The sequence below is a fragment of the Numida meleagris genome, chromosome 7, assembly GCF_002078875.1.
Source record: "Numida meleagris isolate 19003 breed g44 Domestic line chromosome 7, NumMel1.0, whole genome shotgun sequence".
Taxonomy (NCBI): domain Eukaryota; kingdom Metazoa; phylum Chordata; class Aves; order Galliformes; family Numididae; genus Numida; species Numida meleagris.
The window spans coordinates 2,716,043-2,740,923 of record NC_034415.1 but is presented as its reverse complement, the minus strand read 5'-3'; the positions used below and the strand labels follow the sequence as shown (position 1 = coordinate 2,740,923).

General features: G+C 38.1%; 1 protein-coding gene across 2 annotated transcripts; it reads right to left on the bottom strand.

Moving 5' to 3' along the window:
• ZBTB41 (zinc finger and BTB domain containing 41) lies at positions 96–18,798 on the bottom strand. Of its 2 annotated transcripts, none has more exons than XM_021404159.1 (11): positions 18,225–18,798; positions 16,333–17,568; positions 14,841–15,048; positions 14,063–14,132; positions 11,795–11,942; positions 11,011–11,140; positions 9,045–9,140; positions 8,384–8,490; positions 6,827–6,932; positions 5,681–5,769; positions 96–5,013 (listed from the first exon to the last, which is right to left on the bottom strand). In XM_021404159.1, exons 2-11 carry the CDS (start codon positions 17,450–17,452, stop codon positions 4,370–4,372), a joined length of 2,718 nt encoding a protein of 905 aa, XP_021259834.1. In that variant the 5' UTR covers positions 17,453–17,568; positions 18,225–18,798; the 3' UTR covers positions 96–4,369. The 2 variants fall into 2 exon arrangements, with proteins under 2 accessions (XP_021259834.1, XP_021259835.1); XM_021404160.1 differs by lacking the exon at positions 18,225–18,798 and adding an exon at positions 18,014–18,032.

Here is a 24,881-nt window from a genome sequence, read left to right as displayed (position 1 = left end):
GTTTCCATAGTGTGTTCCTATACTGTTCAAAGTGAAAAGGCTGAAACTGAAGCAGACCAAGCACCACTGCAAGAAGCCCGGTGAAGCGAGCAATGTTAAGACAAAAGAACTTTACTTTTCCATAACAAACAAAATTACACGTTGGACTGAGCACCCCTACATTTACAGTACACTTCCTAACTTTTCCTTACAGCAAATAATTTCTCCTAAAAAGACAACTTCAAAGACTTCCATCTAAAATATCAACCTATACAGACCACATTTAAAACACAGTATTTCATATACCAGTGACAAAATATTGAGCTTCTTTCACCTTATTGTTTCATATAAAAAGACCAACATTTAAACACGACCAAAATGGTACCAGGGGATTAAAAAAAAAGCGTCATTTAATGCTTCAAATCCCTTTATACTGTAACATTTCTTACAAACTATGCAAAGGATTAGATAGGCTTAACACAATGACTGCCCTGCACTATGTTCTGCAAGTTTTATTCTTTGATGCATACAGTGAAACAACGGAATCACTGTGAGATGATATTGTTAAAAAAAAATTACAGGTGACAATGTACTAATGCACTATGATAAATGTACTACGTGCAGAGCGGAATCTAGTACGCATGTGTGCTCAACACAGAAAAAAAACAATTTGTTGTTGTTTTCAAGGGAAAAAAAATCATCAGCAATAATCTCAGAATTCAGTCCTTTTTCATTGTATGAGTTTCTACACTGATACAATAATAATCATTTTTTAATTGAACTGAAGAGTCATTCCTCAGCATCCTGAATACTCTCATATTTATTACTATGAAAATAAGTTTAGCTCTTCGATGATGGCAAGCCCATCTTTCGCCATAGTGTTTTGGCCTGACCCATCTTTAAAAATAACTACCCAAATTATAATCCAGACTGAAGTAGCACTATACGTTTTAAGGAAACCACCTTACAGAAGATATATCACCATTACAATTACTGATGTTCAGAATAAAAGGAAGCCAGGACAGCCATACCTCTGTAGGAAAAGTGTCAGTGCTCAAGGAGTAAATTCCAATATAAATAAATAAAATTGAATAGAAAAACCATTTAAGGAAAGGACAGTAATCCAGTCAACAGTTAGAAATTACTAAATTTGTGTAGCAAAACCCACAGAATTCAGTGTTTACAGAATGAGTGCAGTAAGTTCTCAGAACTACGCAGCAGTTTGGAGCACCAACACAGAGCCCATGCTTCTGCCCAAAGGTCAGCATGTGGAAAAGATTGACATCTTTCAACGTGTCACTTATCATTCTTTAGACATTTTGAGAGACCTGCTTCTTCCTTCTTTGGCAATTAACAGTCAACTGAATCAATTACTGCCAGATACAATATAGCTTGTATTGTAAAAATGCCCTCCAGGTTAACAGGATATGAGTATGCACACATATTAAAATGGAGGTACTAGACACCTAAGGAGTTTCGACCCAGGCAGATGTGAGGTTCAGAGCTCTGTCCTTGAACTCCAGAACTCTCAAAAGGAACCATCTGTCACTAGACATCAGCTACTTCCACCCACCAAATGAAGTACCAGTCCATGAAAATTTACTTAGCTTATACATGAATAGGTGTAAAGCCATAAGTGTTATAGCTCATGATATTAAAAATAAAAAACTACATATCTAGCATGTAAGCTTTCCTATTTTCTTTCACTGTCAACTGGCAATGATCAGCCTGACCAGCAGGTTAAAACATTAACTAGCCTGATTATCTGCAAATAAAAGAACATCAAAGAACTAGTATATCCTTTTTTTCCAGGAATGACTACTAATTCTGGCCTTCTAAACAGTGAAGATCGAGCTCATTTTTTTTCCTGAAAAATAAGTCCTTTTTACAGTCTGTTCCTTGTTGGGCATCCAAAAACATGAAGCCCTTCGGAAGATATTGACCTTAACTCTTTCTGAATAATCAACTAAGTACAGAAAAAGCCATTATTCAGAATATATGTAAAAGGCACGATCACAAAAAAAAATTAGAAGGACATTATCAAGTAAATGTGCTCTAAATTCTGTTCTAGTATTTTACTAGAGTGCCTTGCAAAAGGACTGGACTTCAAAAGAAAAATAGTTACCAACTAATTTTAAGTCACTGCTTTATCAAAATCCTACAATACCTACTTCTACTGTAGGCCACAAGAGACAAGAAACAATAAACGGGTTAGGCTTCTTATTCTGAGAACTGCACTGACCCCATTGATGTCAGTTTACTTTTAATCATACAAATAGAAATGATGGAACTCACGTTTCACATCATGTGGTAATACGACATGTACACACTAACTTGAAAACTACAGATAAAACAGCAGTTTTCAAGTCATGGAGTGTAAAGATGACAAATGGTTTGTTTATGAAAGGAGATAAAGATGGAGTTAGAAAGCAGGAAGGATAGTACTTGATAGTGTCCTTTCAGAAGGTGGCATTCAAAGGCCTCATTATTGCTGTATATTTGCTAATATCTGGTAAGAAGCTGAATACATTTACAGCATGTCAGTCTGAACATTCGCAGAGCACAGCTCTAAATTTTACTTCAGAGATACAAACATAGAACAGTTAAACGTATGTAGTCCTGTTTCAAAAACTGAACTTTTAAAGTTTAGGACTTTTATTGTGCTTCTTTGGCTAAGTCCTATTTATATATCGGTAACACTTAAAATACTATAACTCTGCCACTACTTAACAGCTAACAGAAATCTTTGGTGTGTTAAGAATCCAACAGGGCACAAGCTTCAAAATATGAACATTCAGGCAGCTCTGGCCCCTCTTCTGCAAACTGCTGAACACTGAAGTAAATGGGAATTAAAAGAATCTCACACCAAAGTATTTAAATAGGACTTAAAAGGTTCAGTGTTTGGAGTTTACAGAACAGGGGTGATAAAAGAGCTTTTCCACACAGATTAGTTGTGTTCAGGTCACTGGATAAATTCAACAGTTAAAGTAATACATATACATCCAGTTTCCCATTTTAAAGATACTTTAATATAATAATTTAATAATAGCAGATTTCTGAAGAGACTGGGGAAAATTTTACCTCAGACTGTAATTCTTGTGAGTAATAATGAAGGTTATAAAATGATATCCAAAAATCTTCTTTGGCATAATTTTCACAATACAAAGAAAAGAGAATAACTTTTAAATTAGTCTTAAAATAGAAAGCTTAATGATCTTAAATTATACTAGATTTTGGGGTAAATTACACTAGACTTTATAGTTCAAAATAGTCTTTTTTTTTTACCCTTACTTCTAGTAAAGAAAAAGCTAAAAATAACTAAAGACATGGAATACTCTCTAGAGCTTGACTTTGCTTTATAAACAACACAAGACAGTGAAAAAAAAAAATCGCTAGCAACTCACAAAAGATTTATAATTACTGATTTTTTTTTTTAAAGAAAACAGTTGAATGCTGTTCTGGAAATAACTGCCTTTAAATTTCTTCATTACAGATAATTTGAAAACGAACACACTAAGGGGGATCCTGGTACAACTGATGCTCTAGCAAGAATAAATCATGCCAATTCTTTATGACTGTTCATAGGCTACCTGACATTTCTTTCCAAGTTAAAGAGTGTGGGGCACACTTTAGAAAACAAACATGACTGAAAACGAAAAACGCATACTGAAATTGTATACGGCTATCTGTAGTAAATTAGACAATGGTACTGTCTACATCTTCACACATAAGTCAATATTAAGTCCAAGAAAAAAGTAACAGACCAAATGCAGGTAGCCTAATTATACTTCTGGTGTTCTTTACAGTTCCCTATTTTGTGTTCACTAAATATCTAAATCACTTTTCAGAATTACCTAGTTCCCATTTCCATTAACTTGGCTCCAGAGTCTTTAGAAACTTAAAAGCTCTCCACAAATGCCTGAGGATTCAGTTTTAATTTATACATGAAACATAATTTGAAGTTTGTGTTTTGCATTACTGTCTACGCTTACCATTTCTAATGAATTTGATACAGTCCTTTTTCTTCCAGTATGCTTTCTATTACACTTATAACATTAACTCAGTGAGATGCTGAAAGGCAAAAAAAAATTTAAATTAATAGCCAGGTATGTAATTACATTTTCTCAGCAATTATCCTTAAAAGATACTTCAGAGCATAATTTTTAAAAGACCATCTATAATATTTTATAAACTCTTAAAATCACAAGAAACACTCTCTGTATACATCAGTGTGCCTAAATGTTCAAATATCATGTAAACAAACCTGTTTTTCCAAAACTATGCAGAAGACTCACGAGTCCAAATAAAATATAAAATATAAATCTTAATTGCCATATCAGCCTCCTGTTGGCTAATGGCTTAGTAAATCAGGTGGAATGTTATGCTCTGATCACGAATGTTCATTGTTTGAAATGTTCTGTACAGTAGGAGCTGTATCCAGCCCCAATAAAGTTCCAAGATATGACTGGTCTCTAGGATCCAACATTTGCTCAGGCCTTACAGGATGAACAATATTTGCAGGTTGTGGAGTAAGAGTATATTTCTCTAGAAATGATAGATCTGTTGCACGTTGATAATCTGCCTGCTCATGCTGTGGAGGAAGAATGCCATGTGACTGAGTAGTATGTTGCACTAGATCAGCTTGAGGATCAGACATCTGAACTGGTACCAAAGTCACAGGCACGCATACTTCTGTAGATACATTCTGTAACAAAGTTTTGGCTTCTGATTGATATGTTTTGGACTGTTCCACATACTGTTTAGGCTCAGTTTGATAAACTTTGTCATCAGAAGTATACTGTACTGGTAAGGAGACTAGTTTTTCCTCCGAAGAAGATGTCAATGCCTCCTCTGCAGCCTTTGTCCCGTGAACGTGATCAATATGGTATTTCAGCTTGTCTTTCCGTTTAAATGTTGCATTGCAGTGTTGGCAATTAAATGGTCGAGCATCTGAATGAATAACCATGTGCTTTGTTAATGTCTTCTTAATTCTAAAAGACTGATTACAGATTTGACATTTGTATGGTTTCTCACCTATAAAGAAGCAGAGAAAAGATGTGAAGGTAATTTGTTCTGAGCAACACCACCACATACATAAATAGATAAATGGTAAATGGTATATGGCATCGGAACCAGCATAAAATGAGCGTACTGAAAACAAAGCGCATATGTTCAGAAACAATTTAGGAATCAAGGGAGCCCTTGAAAGTTTAGAAGTTATACTGGCAAACCCTTCTCCCAATATTTGTATTTCTGTCATAAAGATCATCAGAACATAAAGCAAATTAAAAATAGAAAACACAACAGTCTTTCAACAGTTAAGACACCACTATTAAATAAGCTTAGTTTGTACTTCACATTTTGAAAGGACAATGACTTTCTCTGAGGACATAAACCTTCCCAAATGGGTTTCAAATCCTTGTTCAGATTACCAATAGAAATATAGTATTCTCTGTACCACTAAACTGATCAGGTGGTCTGGGTGTGGAGATATGCCACAAGCCTTCGCTGAGGATTCTGAACATTTCAAGTTACGCACATTCCGAAGGGAGTGCTCGGGAAAAGCCAACACACAAGTCTAAGAATAAGCCTGGCAGCATCTTGCTACTCTTACTGTGAATGCTTAACAACTGTAATAAATCAAGTAATACCATCAATTTTGAAGTATAAAAATAAGTTCCCATGCATTTTTGTTTCTCACCTGAATGTGTCCTAAAATGCATTTCCAAACTTGATTTCCCTTTAAAAACTTTCTTACAGACTTCACACTGGTGAAAAGTTGCTTTATATCTTTAAAGAAGAAAACATACTTCATGTTAGATAGCTTTACTACTAAAAAAGAAAAAACTATGCGCACAGTCCTTTCTGAGGACTTTAACTGCAAAACAGTGGAAAATCGAAGTTTCCCAACTTCCTCTCTTACGTTCATATTTTCCATCATCTGCATAACAATAAAGCCAATTAGTTTCACTTGTAAACTAAAACTTATATTCTCTGCTGGGATTGACAACTAGCATTCAAGGAGCAAAGACAACTAAAACTTTTTTCCCTTTCCCAGATATATCCTTCAGTAACACTTTTGACTAACATCCTTAAAAGGCTTTTACTCTGGTACAATTATGCCACAAATTAAGTATTAGGAATGGTTTAGCCTACTGGCTACCAAGAAAAGCGAAAAAAGACCAAAAAAACTCCCCACAAAAAAAGCATAAAATAAAAGGACAATATACTGTGCTTCCAACATAGACAAGTTAATAATGGCTTCCACCCAGTGTTGAGTACAAGCAGCTGAAGTACACTATTTGAAAAATAATGTCTCAATTTACTTGAAAATCTCTGAAAGGCTCAGTTTTGGAACTCAATAATTTAAAAACCCTGTTGCATTTTAAATTTATAGGCATACCTATATTTTCAAAGTATTTACCTCCTTTCAGAACTGACAATCTACTTCCAGCTTCTTAAATAGGTAAGAGTGCAAGAGTTATTACAGTGCTTAAATAATGTCTAATAATTCAGTCTTAAATAGTATGCAATGATAGTAAGAAATATTACAACAAACTATTCACTTATAACAACACTGCAACAGCTATTATTTGATAGAGTCCTGTAGGATAATTTGATTTTTTTTTATTTAGTTTATTACACTACAAAGAAAAGAACTTGCTTCAACTGGAAAGGCAATTTTCTGATGTCCATTTCAAACCATAACAGTATCTTTATCGAGGACAAAGGTACTGGACATGACACACACATAGATGACTACAACTCTGCATGAAGATGCAAGTCTTAACAAAACCAGTTACGTCACAGATGTGTTTATGCAGTTATCAGAGTTGCCAACACTTACTTCTGCCAAACCTTTTCTCCTAGATGAACACTTTTATAATGAACAGTGAGGTGATCTCTACGGCCAAAACATTTTCCACATTCTTCACACTGATGTGCTTTTTCACCTTTAAAGGCAAAATTCAATACATTTTGGTTAAATCTTCTGGAACTTGTCAACTGTCTAAGAGTTGTTAATCGTAACACATAAACTAGATCCACATAAGGGTCTTCAATACCTTACTTGATCTTTATACCAAAGGATTCTCTGTTATCAACGAACAAAATTCAAGAAGTAGGGTATTTCTATCAGAGTAAAGATTTTTACCATTTCTTGTTCATCAGCATAACTGACCTCATCCTCATTCCTACATACAAATTCATTTTCATGAGTTAAGGGACACTTCACCAGACCCCCACAGTATAAGAGGCACAAATGAATGACTAGGAATCTACTCTCTTCTTTACAACCTGAAATGTAGTACATTCAATAATTCAGAAGCTAAAAAAGAGAAGCTTATTTAAACACAGCAAATTATTTTCAGCCACTAATTTTTAGAACTCAAAATCACTCCACAGCATTTATCTTTTCTTATTATCCTGTTTTACATAGTTACCTTTTTCTTTTATTCTGCTGCTTAAAAGTATCTTGATTCTTTTTAGTCATCTTGAGATCTTCCAAATAGTGGCAGAATGTTTCTTCTCATGTAAGTAGGAGGAGTGTGGACAGTCAAAGAATGTAACTTTCTAGAGGGGGAAAAAGCAAATAGAGTAGAAAAGAGGATTTTTTTTTTTTTTTGTACTCGAGTTTTCAAAAAGATTTCTTTATTTTATAGCAGACATTATGATGTTGAACACTAAAAAAGAAGCTGTCCTTCAAAGTAAAGGCTCGGGAAGCTTGGACTCTGATCACTTTCGTATTTTCATGCTGCCTATAAACAATTTTGCCTAGTAGAAGGCTGTGTTCCCTTTGGACCCTTTTTTAAGAAAGTCCCTAGTGAATCTTCACTCTACTTATACATTTTGTAACCTTTCCAGACTCAGTGCAATAGGAAGACGTTTTTATAATTTCTTTTTCTTCCTTCTGATAATCTCTATCTGGCTGTTCTGAAGGCTGACAACCACCTTTCTTCCTCCTTCTCCGTAACAGAGAACTTCAGAAACACCTCTTTGATGCTTTTACTTTAAAGTGATCAGTGTACAAACTACGACAGAGACCGTGACAGCTTCTTCTGTGTTGTGGTATTAAATTTTCACAAAATTGCTATGAAAAAAAAGAAATCTGAACCCATTAAAAAAAATCCTCCTTTTTCACTCTTGCTTTTTAATTATTATTATCTTTTAAAGCAATTCGCTGTTACATGTTTTTGACTGTCCCTTGGCTTTCTAGGTTAACATGGAGGAAACATTTAGCATATAAAATTTGAAAACACGTAAGGTTAACCCTACTGAAGCAGACCTTAAAAGTACTTGGCCAAAACCATCACACAGATATATGCTGAAGAAAATTCGTAATGCATTTATTTGCTCTTATTTCAAAATAGCTGTTTCTGAGACAATTTTCAAAGAACACGCCTACCTGAGTGTATTTTTTTGTGTTTTGTCAGATGGTCATGCCGAATAAACGTTTTCCCACATTCTTCACATTCATATCTCTTGTCATCGTGGTGGACTCTTAGATGAAGTCTGTGTTAGAATGGAGGCAAATTTACTTCCGTATCACCGCTCAACATAGCAAACGTATAGTCAAACGGCCACAAAACACAACTTTGTTAATATAATCTGTACTGCCATTTCAATGCAGAATAGCAGAAAATTCATTTCTTAATGCTTCTCACAAACATCAGGAAGTAACATTTAGATGAAATATTCTTAATGGCTCTTAAAAAGCAACAGAGGACAGAGCTAAACTCTTACATCTGAAATTAATTTAACACAGTATGTTAGTCCTCCACTTAATTTCCCTCTGATTAACAAAGATTCAAGCGTTTTTACAAGTGCAAGAAACTTAACTTTGATGCAAAATTCCTGTGGGATTCTGTGTTGAAACCACTAATGTTTTATATTAAAACAAAAATGAATTTTATTAATATATATTCAAAATTTAAGCATTTATTAAAACATCTACTAATGCTCTCAGTAAGAATACATGAAAACAGAGATTATAAAGTATTATGTTGACAAAGAGAATAAATAACCAAATGAGACACTTCAACATTGTATCTGACGAAAATTTGTACCTGTAAGAGCTTCCATGACGAAAACTCTGCCCACAAATACTGCAAAGATGAGGCTTCTCTCCACTGTGAATTCTCAGATGCTCTTTCAAAGTTGTTCTGTTTTAAAAAGGCAACAGAATTCAATTTTAAGCAGTGTCACTGCCACTTGGATGTAAAATAGATCATCATGTTCTCAGTTTCTTTAATTCTGACAGATCACAGCGTCTCCAAATAACTGTCTCAATTTATGCATATACACACACATGCATACATTCAAAAGGTAGTACCCCAAACATCTACTATTTACTGAACCAGCTGAGTCTAGACACAATATCATCAAAGAAACAAAACATCGTGCCAACATACACTTGGACAACATACCTTAAAGAAAACATCAATTTTGACAGTATCTTCTATGTAACAGGTCACTACATATCTCTAAGCTTTAATGTCAAATTCGAAGGAAATCCAGATCATGGAAGTCTATTACCTTAATTCCTCACACAGCTTGTTTAAACATATAGAGCCACCTTGTGTATGTAGGTAAGTACGTACGTTTGCAAATTTATTTTACTACTGCTTTTGCAATATGCAAAAAAAAAAAAAAAAAAAAGAAGTGCACGCCGGTAACAATCCTTCTCAAGCAAAGGAACTGGAAAATAAAATTCAGTGGACACAGAACAGGTATGTGTATGAACTAAACAAAAAAGGAAATTCTTCACTCTATTACCAGTTCCTATTAAAAACATTATTAGTCAAGGATATTCTATGTTATACACAAAAAAAACGTTATTTCTAATTAAAGCAGTAACGTTTCAATATTCAACTGCATTACATAAATTAAACTTGAAATGCATAAACACTGACTTCTTTAAAAACAAATTCTTGCACTTCAAAGTGAGCTTTATGAAATTATAAGACTGTCTTTTACTGTTTCTTTACTATTTCATTATTGCACTAGTATGTTTTAACACACAAATACCCTATTGATCAAACTAGCAGGCACACCATCACAAAAATCTGTTAGGGACAAATCATCTTCTTGTAATTACTCCAGGCAATTTTGTCAAGACATTGAGATAAAAAATAAAAAATAAAAAAAAATATCAAGAAAACAGGCTGCAATATAGATAAACTCAGATCTTTTTAATACATATTCTCTAAGGAAAACTCACTAGAATCTGTCATTCACTGACATTAAGCTCTCTTTTTTCAAATGAAAAAAATATCTGATAACTGTTTCAGAACCCAAATAAGTCACTACTTGGAACACTTCAATGATATCATTTATGGAGCACTGCACTGATCAATACCTGCACTGAAGGTATTGATTATTTAAAATTTACATTTTTTAATTCATAAACCTGGAATAGAAAAGCGTGTTTAATTTCTACAGTTTCCTAAGGGAAACTAGGCACTGAGGGACCGAGCTGCATTTAAAAGCGTATGGCATTTGCTACTACATAACACTTACATATGTGGACAAAAATATAATTTATTTGTCAACATTCAGAACTTCAGTTTTTCAAACAGCCAAATTAACACCAATCTTCTCCATTCAGAGAAACAGCAGCAAAGGTTTTACAGTATTATTCCATCTTCCATGAAACTGTAAAATTCCAACTCCTTAGCCACTCTCACCAGTGTTCGTCTTCCTTTCCTAATCAGTATATTTATCAAGGTATCTACAGCAGAAAACTCTCTCCCACACAAATGCGAGATGTTCTGGCAAATACAGGAACCCTAACTAGAGTGGAGGAGAGGTAAGACATCTTTAATAAAATTCTGCCTCACAACTACATTACATACAGTTGTTACTGGTCATCAGAAAATTATGTGTTACCTGTGCCTCTTACACTAATTTTTTTTATATACTAGCGCTCTGAAATGGCTTCCTTTACATTAAAAAGCCAAAGCTAGAACATATTTAGAATCGTACTAAGTATTTCTGCTACGCTGAAGTTCAAGCAGTTATGCACCTCCTTACCGTTCCCTAACAGATTTCCCACAGATGAAACACGTCCATTTTCTCTTTCCTCCATGAGTACATTCGATATGACGTTTCAGATTTCCTGTATCGTTAAATTGTCGCCCACAAATGTCACAGGGAAAAGGCCCTACAGGTAAACAGACACGCATAATATTATTAACTGTTGGTTAAACCAAACAAGATACAAGCATTAGTGACTCGTAAAAACCCTCACCAATTTACAAAGCAATAAAAAAAACTTCTAATAAATGATTGATGTTTAGTACAGTTAGTATAGTTTAATTAAAATTCCTTCAATTTCCCCTTAATTTATTCCTAATAGCAGTTATTGTGGCAAGTATCATGATCGTGAAGCAAAAATGAGAATTACTAGTCACAATATTCACACCCACTTCAACTGTTTCAAAACCCAAATTCCCATTACTATCACCGATCTACTCCCCAGTTCCGAACTGCTGTAAACATTTGGTATTAAAAAAAGGGCTCTGGAAAACTTCAGGGAAAATCTGACTCAACTGCTGAGAACCAATATACATAAAACACTTTTAAAACAGAAATAAACTTAATTCTCCCCCCAACCCCCCAATTTTTTTATTTACGTAGATATGATACAATGTCTCAAAAAGACAGCTGAAGGGAAAGTTAAAAAAAAAATCCAAAAGAGAAGGAATTGGAAAAGAAGGGGTAGATGAGGTAGAAACCAAACTGATCAGGACATACAATGGTGGAGGAAGTTTTACTTTAAATCTATTGTTTACATGTCAGAAGGAGGTTTCTATACCGAGATGGAATTTTTCTTGATGTTTCAGTCTTGCAAATCGGGATTTAAAGTGCTCTTCACAGTAGGTACACTTAAATGGTTTATCCTGAGAGTGAAGGATCATATGCTCTTCTAAATGAGGTCTGCGAGTGAAGGACTTCTTACAAATCTAAAACGATAATATATTTTGTCAAAAAAACTTCCACTACAATCAGATTTTTTCCCTATTTATCAGCTTTACCCATTTACTTCACCTGCTCTCTGCAGAGAAAAACCTGAGTCTACATAAACCCTAATGTATTATGCTATGCAAATCAGGACATAGATCAAATCGATATGTCAGTTTGAATTGGCATCCTGTAAACTGCCACACGCTCCATCCTCCCTTCTTTCTACCAACTCTAATGCTTAGCACTCTTTTCCTGAAAAGAAATCAACTCAACCCAGAAAAAAAAGCAAACAGTTCGGGTTTGTTTTCAGACGGTAGAACACCTCTGTGGGACAGCGATAAAAGCTTCTTCTGCAGTATAAGCCACTGCAGAACTAGTGTCGTACCCGTCCCTTATTTTGACTGGGAAATTGTCTGGAAATAGCATGTTTTTAAAGAGCAAATGCAAATGCCAACAAAGAAATATAACCCCAAAATATACATTAGAGATACAGAATATTTGCAACTTTAAAATAATCAAAGCCTAAAGGAATAAGAATTATTAGTTGTTACTGAAGTAAGAATCACAGAATGGCTTGGGTTGGAAGGAACCCCAAGGATCATCAAGTTCCAGCCGCCCTGCTACAGACAGGGCCACCAACCTCCAGACCTGGCACTAGACCGGGCTGCCCAGGGCCCCATCCAACCTGCTCTTGAACACCTCCAGCGATGGAGCATCCACAGCCTCTCTGGGCAGCCTGTTCCAGCACCTCACCACTCCCTCTGCAAAGAACTTCCCCTGACATCTAATCTACACCTTCCCTCCTCGAGGTTAAAACCATTCCCCCTTGTCCTATCACTGTACACCCTTGTAAAAGGTTGGTTCCCTTCCTTTTTAGAATCCCTTTTTAAATACTGGAAGGATGCAATGAGGTCTCCCTGCAGCCTTATCTTCTCCAGACTGAACAAGCCCAGGTCCCTCAGCCTGTCTTCTTCGGGGAGGTGCTCCAGCCCTCTGATCACCTCCAGGACCCTCCCCTGGACCCCCTCCAGCAGCTCCACATCTTTCCTGTGCTGGGGGCCCCAGACCTGGCTGCAGTTCTCCAGACAGGGCCTCACAAGGCCAGAGCAGAGAGGGACAGTCACCTCCCTGTAAGTAGTTGTATGATTCATTCCTGCTCCTAAAATGTTTCTTATTTAGTAGCAAATGGAATCTGTAGTATGTTCATACAACATAACTTCATCTGGGAGACAACACCCTTAGGCAGCCATACAGTACCTCCAACCATGCTGCAACCACCAGCAGAATGAACACTACTGATCCCTACAGTCAATATCTCCCAACCTCCTCCTGTATCGCTTATAAGCCAAAGTTCATGTTCAGAAACAAAGCAGAACTAGTAATTATATCATGTTACAGCACCTAGCATTAGACAATTAGGCACATATAGCAGTTAGCTAAACAAAACAACTGTCCCGATCAAAAAATAAATGCATACTGATTACCTTAAAAACAGGAAACCACATTTAAAACCTTAACACAGTACTTGGCAGCAGACAGATAATGAATGGAAATTCTGCACTCTTCTTTTTACAGTAGATATAATTTCACATACACACACACACTTTTGCAGAAAACAATGGAAAGTATTCTATAATTTTAAATCTAGAGATAGATTTCATACAGATTTACAATTCTGTTGACGTGTATATGCAGCTAAATGAGAAAACATCTCATACTTAACATACACCTTCAAAGCCTTCCCAAAACATATACTTCACGGTCAGTGCTTGAAGTGTGTAATTAATAGAAGAACAAATACTCCATTGATAAAGTATTCATAAGTCTCAAGTTCAATCATCTGCAAATTGATGTACTTCAATAAAAGTAATAGCTAATCACATGAAAAAAATAGGCCCTTCAAACTGCTTTAGAATTCAGCTTGGTGCTCTACTTAGTCACAAACTGAACACAGAGAAAGAAATTCAGCCTCTAAACCCACGCATAAACAAGAAATTTATACTTCTAAAGCTTGCAGAAATTTCACAGAAACATATACCTTATTTTCACTTTAGCATTCAGGTCACAAAACAGCTTAGTATCTACATGAAAAAAACAGAACTCCCGAAGTACTACTTACATCGCATTTCCAACCTTCACTCTTTGTCTTTTTAATAGAAAGAAATTCTTGTACATTCTCTGGATGAAACCTAGGGGAAGGACAGCAGCTGAAAGTATTCTTAACTTTCTAAGATGAAGATCACCCAAATACGAAATATCCACTTCTGAACTTCGTATGTCATAAAAGTTGATCAAATAGCAGAACAGGACACTTAGAGTTAAGCAATTCTAAAGGCACAAGTAAGTAGAAAACAGTGTTCACTACAGACTCCTTTAGAACCTCACATGAAAACTGGTGAGACAAAGGACAGCTCAAATTAGAATGCTTTATGGATATTTACAAAGACAGAGGAAAAAAGTGGTATGTAAATATGAATACCTTATAATTCGACTTGTCATAAATAGTTTATTCACCTAAATGAATCTGGAGGGAAACTGTTTATCTATTATCACCAACAGTATAGTATCAACATATAAAGCCAAAGGTCTTTCATTCTTCCTTCAAATTAAAAAAACACAAACAAGTAATTATTAAGACTTGCGTTCTGACTGACTCTAATTGCTAATCTGAGCATTCTAAAATTTACAGTAAAAACCTACAGTAGAACTACAACAGAACTGCTGTGGATTTGCTATTTAGTCAGCTCTTGTGCACTCTACATGGCAAGTTAGTTTGACACTGCTAATCCCTAGGTCCTCTGAAAGGATACTTATAACCAATTATATATATAGAGCCAAAGAACGCTGTTTGCATAAATGATTCCTCAGAAACATGAGTCAAATTAGCTCATACTTGCCTCTTCACATGTTTTGCTAACGTCTTCTTGCTTGCATGTAGCTTATTGCAGTAGGGACATTTGTGTTCCTTTTTATGAAAGTCCGTATCGCTAGAGTGTTTCTTTCTGTGCACCGTCAGGTTGGACTTCGTTGAATAGCGCTGATGACATATATCACACTCAAAAGGCTTCTCACCCGTGTGTACACGTGTATGGCTCTCATATTTGCCTACGTAACAACAGAAAAAAGTATCTGTTAGCGTAAACTGTCACAGATATCACCTACAATACACATTTGGGATCCGATTCTAAATTCTAAAATAATTCAGGCACGGTCTAGGCGCATTCCACACACATCTACAGATCTCTATTGGTTTACACCACTGAAAGCTGCACGATGATCGCTTATGTATTTCATGTAAGGTTCCTCCGTACACTTCCAGCATAGCTATTTGTAAAATTAAGAGTAAAAATACAATTGCTCTGTATTACTGTTAAATACGTGCAAGAGTTTTGAATCCCTCTTGTTCAACCCTACAGCCTGCTTTACTCTCCAAGCACTGGAAGTACTAAGTACTTTAATTACACTGACTTTGAAGTGCCTTTTCAGAAAAGCAAACAGCTTTGCAGCAAACTGGTATTTTTAAAGAAAGGTATTTTCAAGCAACAAAACCGAAGGTAATACAAGCTTAAAAAAAATTACTGTATATATCACTTGATTTAATGCTATTTCTCATGCTTTTTCGAGCAGAAAACCTAGAATTCTTAGTCAGAAAATGGAAAAAAGAGACTTAAATGCAGGAAAGTTCAGAACACACCACTAAAACACTGTATCTTCACAAGCCATTCATTTCTGCACAACAGCCTTTCAATATTGAAAACACCGTTGTCATATTAAGCAATTTTCCTGATTTTCTTTAATTTTAAGACACGGCATTTAAAGTACAGATAAGCCCCACTGTTCTAATGCTGAATAGCTATTATTACATAACATGGGATTTGGAAAATTAATTTCACCTCAGTTGCAGTATCCCCATCTATAAAATATGGATAACACTAAAGATAACACTGTTTATCAACTCAACTAACCAAAGTACTCTCAAAATGAAAAGCTGTATAGAAAAGTTAAACAAATTCACAAGTATGTTTTTTACATTATAGTCAAGTTAAAAAAAAAAACACAACAGGAACACAAAACAGTTCTAAAAGTCATATTAAACAACTTTTTGAACAAGAGCAAGCTAAACACAGTCATAAGTAGGAACTAATACACACCACAAACCTCTCATTTTATAAACGTTCAAAATGATGAAAGAAATAATGCAGCTATTATAAGAAAAAAAAGTCCCAATACCATGAGGAACAGTTTTTTTCCCAGTTACTGTGATCTAAAGGGTGCCACCCAGAAATTCTGATCTTCACCCTCAGAGAAACAGCCCCACTTATCTCCCATACAATAAGCACCACCACATGGAATAAAGGAGAGAGAGCTACCGAACTTGCTCTTTCTTACCTATTCGATCAAACTTTTTGTCACACTTGGGACACTGCAGCAGTTTTTTGTTACTGCTTTGAATGATGACCGGAGCCAAGCCTTCAGGAATACTTCCCACCGAATCAGCTACCTCGGAACCCTCCTCAGTATCGTGTTCTTTTTCACTTTGCTCTTCAGTGTCTGAATCTTCACCTGACATTTCTTCCTCCTGTCCTTCTTCATCAGCATTGCATTCACTTCCACTGTCTTCAAACTCACTTCTATCAGATATCTCCTTGTCAGAACTGACTTTTTCCAAGTTGCTGTCAGATGCATCATCACTTTCGCTATCACTGTCATCAAATTTAACTGGACACTTACGGTTTCTCGTGGACCGTCGAGTGGAAAAGCCTGCTTTCTCAACCATTTTTAGCCCATGTTTTCTTTCCAGTGAAAGGGATCTGTGGGCTTTAGCCAAATGATTTTCTAAAGACTTCTTGTAACAGAAACTTCGACCGCAGAAAGAGCACTGGTGACAATTCAACAGTTTACCAGTCAGTTCATTTAGCGTTTCTGCTGGTGTAGGCGTGTCAGTTACCACATCAGACTGTATGCTAGAAACACTTTCGTTATTTAGTAACTTCACTGCATCTATAATATCTAAAAATTTGGCTGCTTCCAGCACCAGCGGAATTTCATTTTTATATACAAAGAACTCAGATGTGTACAGAAACTCCAACAAATGCTGAAAGACAGAATGAGTTACGTGATCTAACGTGACAACATCAGTGCTTGGATTTTTGCTTAAACAGGCATGAAAGTAACTACTCCCAACAGCCACTACAACTTTGTGAGCACTGAATTCTTTTCCTTCTACTATTATGAGTAAATCACAAAATGATGGACGCTTCTGTCTATCATCATTTAGGTACTTCAGCAGGTTTTTGTTGTACTGTAAGGAGCTTAGCAGCTTCCTTTGCTCCGACGAGGGTGAAAGTTCTGGGGCAGATTCAAGCTGATCTGCAGGAGCTATTTCTGCAGACTTTGAGACAATTTCTTGGGCACAGTCTACTACGAGAATCTGATCCGAAGCAACTTTCTCATGGCCAAGGTGAACCTTTTCGTTTACATTTGCAGCGAGCCGTCTCCTTTTCTTCATTGCAGAAGCGCAGCTTTAAAACCAGGAGCTTCATAGGTGACTGACGAAGAATTCCAATGGAGACTTGCTTCCGCTCCAGAGCTCCTTGAGAAAATACCTAACAGCAATTTCATAATCTACAAAAGAATTACGACAACAGCAGCATTTAGCACTTAGCCGGAACTTCCTTTTGATTCATGCTTTCTGCGTTGCCCTTAGTTCTACCAACACTTCAAGCACTTATCGAGCTCCGAGATCCTCGTCCCATTCCAGGCCGCCACACAGCACGGCTCCGAGCGAGCGCGCTGCTGCCGCCTATTATTAGAACGAGGAGGCGACGCGGCCGGCTCTGCTGTCCTCGCAGACACATATAGCCCGTGAAATACTGCGCGACGGCAGCGCGCTATTATTACTGCCCCGAAGCGCGCTATTATTACTACAGCCCCGCACGGAGGACAGCCCCACGACTCTCCCGCCGGGCGCGGCCCCGTCCCCGCGCCTGTCACCACCAATGCCAGGCCGCTCCCCGTCTCGCTCGGCCCCGCCCGGCCCGCTGCCTTTGTTCCCCTCCGGCAGACCCACCGCGGAGCCCGGGGCCGGGCCGAGGGCCCTCGCCCGAAGGACGGCGGCGGGGCCGTAAGGCACCGCAAGGCACCGCGCTCGGGGGCAAAGCGGGCGCCTCGGGCCCGCCCCCCTCGCCGGCTCCCCCCAACCCCGCCGAGCGAGACACAAAATGGCCGCGCCCTCCCCCGCCCTCAGGCGCGCCCCCCCGCGCTGCCGCGGCCGCGCACACCTGCGCGGCGCCGGGCGCTCCCTGGACCCGCTCGGCCGCTGAACGCCGCTGCACCCGCACCGCTCCGCGACCGCTTCCGTCGCTTCCGGGTCCCGGCGCAGCGCGCAGCCGCGCTCCCCGCGCCAGCGGGCAGGAGGCGGTGACGCTGTCGCTACTGAGCATGCGCCGATGCTATCTCTCGCGAAGCGCCCCCCGGAGGCCGGGCCGCTGCGGGCGCGGTGACATTTCAAACAGCTGTGCCGACGGCAGAGCCCCAACGTTCAACTACCGTGAAAAAGCGAGTGGCATTCTGCTTCAACAGCTGCCGGGGGCACATGACTTGAAACTTCCACACTACAAATAGCTTTTCTCCGTAACGTCATTTGGCGTGTACAGCGTCTCCCACGCGCTCCGAAGCGCTCCTTCGCCGTTCTCGTGGAGCAGAAGCAGCGGGCAGCGACTGGCCGCAGCTTGCGGGGGTGGCGCCGCTACTACGAGGGAGGAGGCGGCGCGGGATCCGAACCTGCGGCGTAGCAGCTGTCCCGCTCCGCAGCAGGTGTACGTCAGCCGTGGCTGCCACCCGGCAGCAGCGTATTGCTTTCTTTCTTCCCATAAAAATACCGAAAATTCTCAAAGTATTCGTCACCTCATGACTGTTTCTATGCTGTACTCATAACCCTTCTGCTTTGTAACTGAAGTTTAGAATTATTTAACACTTAAATTCACTTCTCACTGTCAGTTAAAGTCAGTAGTTTAATTATTTCATTTTAGGCTGCCAGTTCTTTCAATGGTTGCTTCTGAAGTGAAAAAAAATAAGCATCGTCAAGTCATAAGAGCAGCCAACAGCAGTACGTTTCCTTGAGGAGAGCTGTTTTGCCAGCAGAAGTAACCAAGCCAGGAGTCTTGTGCAGAGCAGGTCTGAGCTGTGCTTGGTTGTCACTGTCTGTGGTAGTGGGATTCAGGCCTTTTTCAGTCTTTACTGCATTGTCAAGGACCAGAATTTTCAATTCCTGTTGTTGTGCATGGAAAAATTCATGCAGATAGTCAACGTCCTTATTTCTACGTAAGATTTTGTATTTCTGCATATTCCTGGGAGATGTTTCAACAGCAAAGAGTCAGATTGCTACTGGAAGATATTTACATTAGCGGTCTCATTTGAAAGCAAAAGTAGTGCCTGGCCTCAGAGTACTATGTACTCATATACTCATATAAACTCATATAAACTCATACTCATAGTACTCATATGAAGTACTATGGCCAACCAAAAATATTCTGGGCATAATTCCTTTCACCAGCAGAATTCAGAGTTGGCTTCCAGCATTCTCCTTAAACAAAGCAGAAGCTGCACCTCTGACTTCGGCCTAAAGTCAGAATTTTCTTCCCATTCCACTTTAAGAATTAAATTCAATGCCTTTTACCACGCCATTTGTTTCTGTCTTGTTTTTCCTCTAGATAACTACCTTTTCAGATATTTGTTGTTAACATTATTTACTTCGTGCTGAACACGAAATGGGTTCTTGGAAGTCTGCAAAGCATCCACATCTGTCTAATTGTCAAAGCCTGCAAGTTCAGCACGCGCTCTGACTTAGCTGAAACATAGGTAACACTTTTTCTTTTTTCCAGTTTTATGTTACCTGAAGGATTTAGTTCAAAGAAAATTACACAATGCTAAGTGATCCATTACAGTGGCTGGCATTGCTACGATAATTATCCTCTAGAAACAAAATGTTCTTGAACTCTCAGGTCATCATGGTACTTTCAGCATGAATTCTTTTGCGGTTAAAATGGTACGGACAAAATTTAACTGTAGTAATCCTTTTTGTTCCAATACCTATTCGTGCTGAATGTTGTTGCTACTTAATAGAATATTCACATAGACAAAAAAACTGACTTTTATGTTTAATAAAGAGAAACGGCATCAAAGAATAAGGACTTGCTCGTGTCTGTGAGGCTGTAATTTGCAAATACACATTTTAGATTTTTCCAAGAAAACAGTATTTTTATCACATAATATTCTTAAAATATTGGAAATTATGAAGTAGCTTTGTGCAGAGAGTTTGATGTTAGAAGAGGAAATTTCATCTTGAAATATCTGCTCTTCAGCTCAAAATCTTTTTCTAAGATATGAGACTATGACAGATACTTGAATCAGGAACAATTTAAACAACAAGCATAAAGAGAATCACCTCCAATTTTAAGCATGTAGCTGCCAAACAAACAAAATTGCACAAAAAAAAGCATGCAAGTTTTAAGACCTAGCTAAGTCATTGCCATTTATTTCCAACAGCTGTCCACTGCAAGTACCCAGTTATAAATCTAGCAGCATAAACATTCTGAACTGCCGCCTTCACTTTGGCTATGACATTTATCTAAGGCAAGTGCCTATTTCTCTAGGAATTTTAGAGCTACTTTGCAGTGGGTTCACTTCCTGTGACATTACTGAAACATGACCCAGACTGTCAGTCATACTTTTTGTATCCTTTTGTGTGTCTTTGCTCTCTTCCTTTCAGCAGTAATGTGTGGGCTACGGGAAACCCACAAAACCTATATTTCCTCTAGTCTGAAATATTTCTGTATTTTATTGACAGCTACCACATACACACAAATGTTTTAAATTAGTCTTCAAGCGAAAGGGTTATAAGATTGTCTATAGAGTCTACAACAATTTTTCTAGCCAGCAGTGCTGACTAAAGCTGGAACCATTGCCAAGAAATTATTTCAGGTAGGCCATGAAATGACCACCCCAGTCTTTCAATCCAGGTCTCTGTGGGGCACTAATCAACTGGAGGCTTATCATATTGTTAGAGATGTTTGGCACGCAAATCCAGTTGATCAGGCTCCTCTGCATCTCCTCTTTAAAGAGCAACAACTGAAATGTGTAGAGAAGGAGGTCAGATTTGCCTCCTACTCTATCAGCCTTCCTCACTCCATCTAAGGAGCTGAATCTGAGAAGGGCAGAACAGTACCCCTGCTTGGGCTCTCTCCAGATTCTGCTGAGGATGGGGACTTCACTCTCAAACGTGTTATTGGGGTATGGATTGAATAACAATTATCTTGGCCTTTTCTTTTTTTTTTTCTTTCTTTTTTTTTTTTTCTGAGGGGTCAATGCAGCATGGACACAGCAGAAAGCTACTGTAGAGCCCACCAAGCAGATTTCCTCCTGGAACTCTGCTCCAGTACAGACTTTAGGTAAAGTTATTACAGAAAAGGAACAAGAAACTCAGAGCTGACAGAATAAGGCAGAAGTTTAAAGTCTGTACTGAACTGTTTCTCAATACTAGGCTTGTTCTCAGTTTCTGCTTAGAGCTCTGTTGTGGAAACATGGTAGTTGTATACATCGATGCATGATGAGGACTCACCGTCGTCATAGCTCCACTGCTGTTTACACTTAAGATTTGCATGAGGAACTATGAAACTGAGAAAAGCTAAAGTCAGCCCACTGGAAAACTGAACAACCAATGGATTCAAAGTCTACAGGAAGATTTACGGATGAGCTGCATTCCATTTGCACTTTGAAAATATACCAGCCATAGAAGCTTTAAGATAGAGAGAAATTACCTGTGTACGCGCTTGTAGCACTGCCATCTCTCTCTTCTCCACTAGTTCCTCTGGTGCCTGACAACCTACAGGAAAGGAGAAGAGTGGGATAAAAGCTGAGAGAGAGAAAATAACCATGGAAGAAATACCTGGTCTTCTCCTCTACTGATGTAAAAATTCAAGCACTGCTACAAAAATTGCTGTCATTTAAAGCTGTGCTCCCCATTCTGAAGCTGTGCAAAGAAGCAAGGATTTACATCAGTTGTTTTAATCCATGCTTCAAAAGAACAAATTAAAGCTTCTGTGGTAATACACTGCTAGCATCAAAGAGGCATTTTCCTATAAGCAAGGCAAGAATCAGGGAGAAATGTAACCACTTGTATTAGTTCAGACAGCATATGTGACCATCTGAAGTAAAACCAGACCAGCTTTGGGTACATGACCTCAAGAAGAGTTAATGGGCCCCAAATTATCTTTATTTTTCCAGTCATATTAGCTGGATTAATAAAAGGTAGCGCCTCTCCCTATAAACCTTGCTTTGTTTATAGCCTTGGACTGTCACAGCTGCAACAGTACTATCAAATTTCCAGTAAAACTAGCAAAACCAGACTTCATTCTACAGAAATTACCTTGGCTCAAAAATCCTTGCATCATGAAAAACTATGTGGTAAACAGCTTGAAATGTTTTCTGCATGTCTTACATTGCTGCATTTCCATTGCCCTGCACAACGAGGGACCTGTAAGTGCCACAGGAGTGCCCCGTGTGCCGAGGCCCTGCTACAATACAAGAATTTCAATAATGAAGGGAAGCAGAGAGCTGTTGTCACTGTCACTTTTTTCAGTCAACCAGAAACCAATTATCCCTACTTGACAGGCCCAATTAAATCATTGGGTAGAAGGAAGTACTAAGTAATTGGAGGTTTTTTTATTCACAGTCAGACCTGGTGGTGTTTGTTGGGCCACAGAGTAAGAGTCAGAGCTTTTCTGACCCGTGTCTCTCCATGCTGTCCATGGACATTGCTTTTCACCCCTAAGAAAAGTAGTTGCTTTTTCTTTTAAAATTTGTAATCTTTTAATATATATTCTCTGTCACTGCAGAAAACTTTAAGGTCAGACTAGCTCTTCAGGTTTATAGAGAACATGAAGTTAGGAGTTCTGTCATGAAAAGCCTCACGTGAAGGCCTTGTGCTGACTTACACTCTTTTATCTAGTACTCTTGAAAAGATATGGGGGGTTTTCAGCTCTTATGTTACTTTGAAACTTGAGGGCATATCTAACATAGAATTAGACTGATGCACTGAGGGATTGAATAGTTTACTGTAAGGATTCAGCAGAGCTGAATAAATGAGGCATTGAGTGTGCCAAGGCCAATTCCTGTTCAAGTTAGTATTGAGTCATGGCCCTCCAAGGTCTAAGGAATGCACTGCTTGTGATAGCAAAAGGAAAAGGTACAGAACTAGTTCATTTTGAATTACCAAGTTTATAATAAGATTAAACTAGGTCCGTTTTTAATGTTATAAGAAGTCCATCTATGTTTTGCTAAGTTTCACGTGAGCTAAATACCCCACAACTGTTATCCAGCATTGCTTGTTTAGAGTATGTAGCAATGCATCTAGTTTATTTATGCCTGGACATAAACAACTTGTTGAATTACACATAAAATAGTAATGCTTCTTTCCACAAAGCAGCTCTTTCACATGCCTCTCCATGCTATCAAACAGAATTCCTTTACGAGCTCCAAAAAGACCTTCGCTATACAAGCAACGCAGCACCTGTTGTGCAATGAGAGCCAGCTTGTGGCTGCTTGGTCTGGATGTGACAGATGCTTTGTGGTATTTGAACCATTCAGACACGCAGTTGCACCACACTTGCACTGCCCAGCAGAAAACAGAATTTGGGGTATAAAAAATAAGAAGGACGACAGTGGCATTTTGTTAGAAGCATAGCATGTAAAGCTGACAAATTACCAACAGCATTTAAGCCTTTGTGTCCTCTGATAATATCCAACATGTAATTACAAGGACAGCTAGGGGTAAAATGTAGTCAGATAGGCCTATCAGCTCAGTGTTCATTGGGGCTTTTCAGAGCCCTTCTCCTTTCCTTTGTGTTGAACTCTCACATGGTTACAGTTGTCAGGCAATCCAGATCCATCTCTGTTATAGAAGCATGGTGTTTCAAGGTGTAGAAGGAGATTACAATGCTATTCTCTACTCTCCCTAATCACAATCCATATAATTTTTAGATTGTCTTTGCACTGAATTATAAAGTTAAGGGTATGTATGATTTACAATAGATTCCCCTCCCTCCCCCTCCCATGATACCCAGTTCTAAAAACTGAAGAACATTTTAGGGTTATATGAGTGTTTTTAGCTGCATGTGTTCATTTACCCGAGCCCAACTTGCATATGCTATGATGCACTGCCAGTGCACTTACAGTCAGGATGAAAGGCTGCTGTTAGAAACCTTATGTCATGTATTACTCTACTCATTATGATAAAAAAAATGCCACATAATGAATGTATTACGTTTGTTTCTGAAGCATCACTATGGTATAAGTGAGGACCTGAAGCAAAGCAAACCTGCTTTAAGTCAAAAAAGGAGTAGCTGCCATATGCACTGTGCAAGCAAGCAGTATAGAAGAAAAATGTTATAACTAAAAAGAACTGGAAATACTGAATTAATTCTGCTTAGGTACTGATCCAATATGCATCAACAGCCAAAGCAGCTTGCACAAGAAATCTCTACAGAACAGGTATTTAAACAAAATCATACTAACCAAAACAAAAACCGTAACAACAATTAAATGACAACAGTTTGTAAAATGTCAGCGTAAATGCAATAGCAGTATAATGCCATCTTTCTGTCATTCCGAAGTGCAACGCTATGGAATAGTTCTGTAAGAATCCCCTTGTTACAATGGCCTTCCAAAATTAAAAAAAAAAAAAAAAAAAAAAGAAACAAACAAAAAAGAACCAACACAACATGCTGCCTGGGATCCTGATGGATCTAGATCAATTTCAGTGCATTCCAGCATTCAGGACAGTTATACATGTCTCTTTTGCTGTGGCTACTTAGTTTTCCAAGGTTGATGTTATTTCATTTTAGAAAGTATACTTCTCCAGTAAAAATAGCTGAAGGAGA

Bases quoted from the DNA above. Each gene is read 5' to 3' on its own strand.
- ZBTB41 (XM_021404159.1), bottom strand. From the start codon at position 17,452: ATGAAGAAAAGGAGACGGCTCGCTGCAAATGTAAACGAAAAGGTTCAC. The intron at 14,133-14,840 runs GCAAGTATGAGC...TCCTTCCCCTAG, and splicing joins TTAGCAAAACATGTGAAGAG to GTTTCATCCAGAGAATGTAC. The intron at 11,943-14,062 runs GTAAGTAGTACT...TTATCGTTTTAG, and splicing joins GTGAAGGTTGGAAATGCGAT to ATTTGTAAGAAGTCCTTCAC.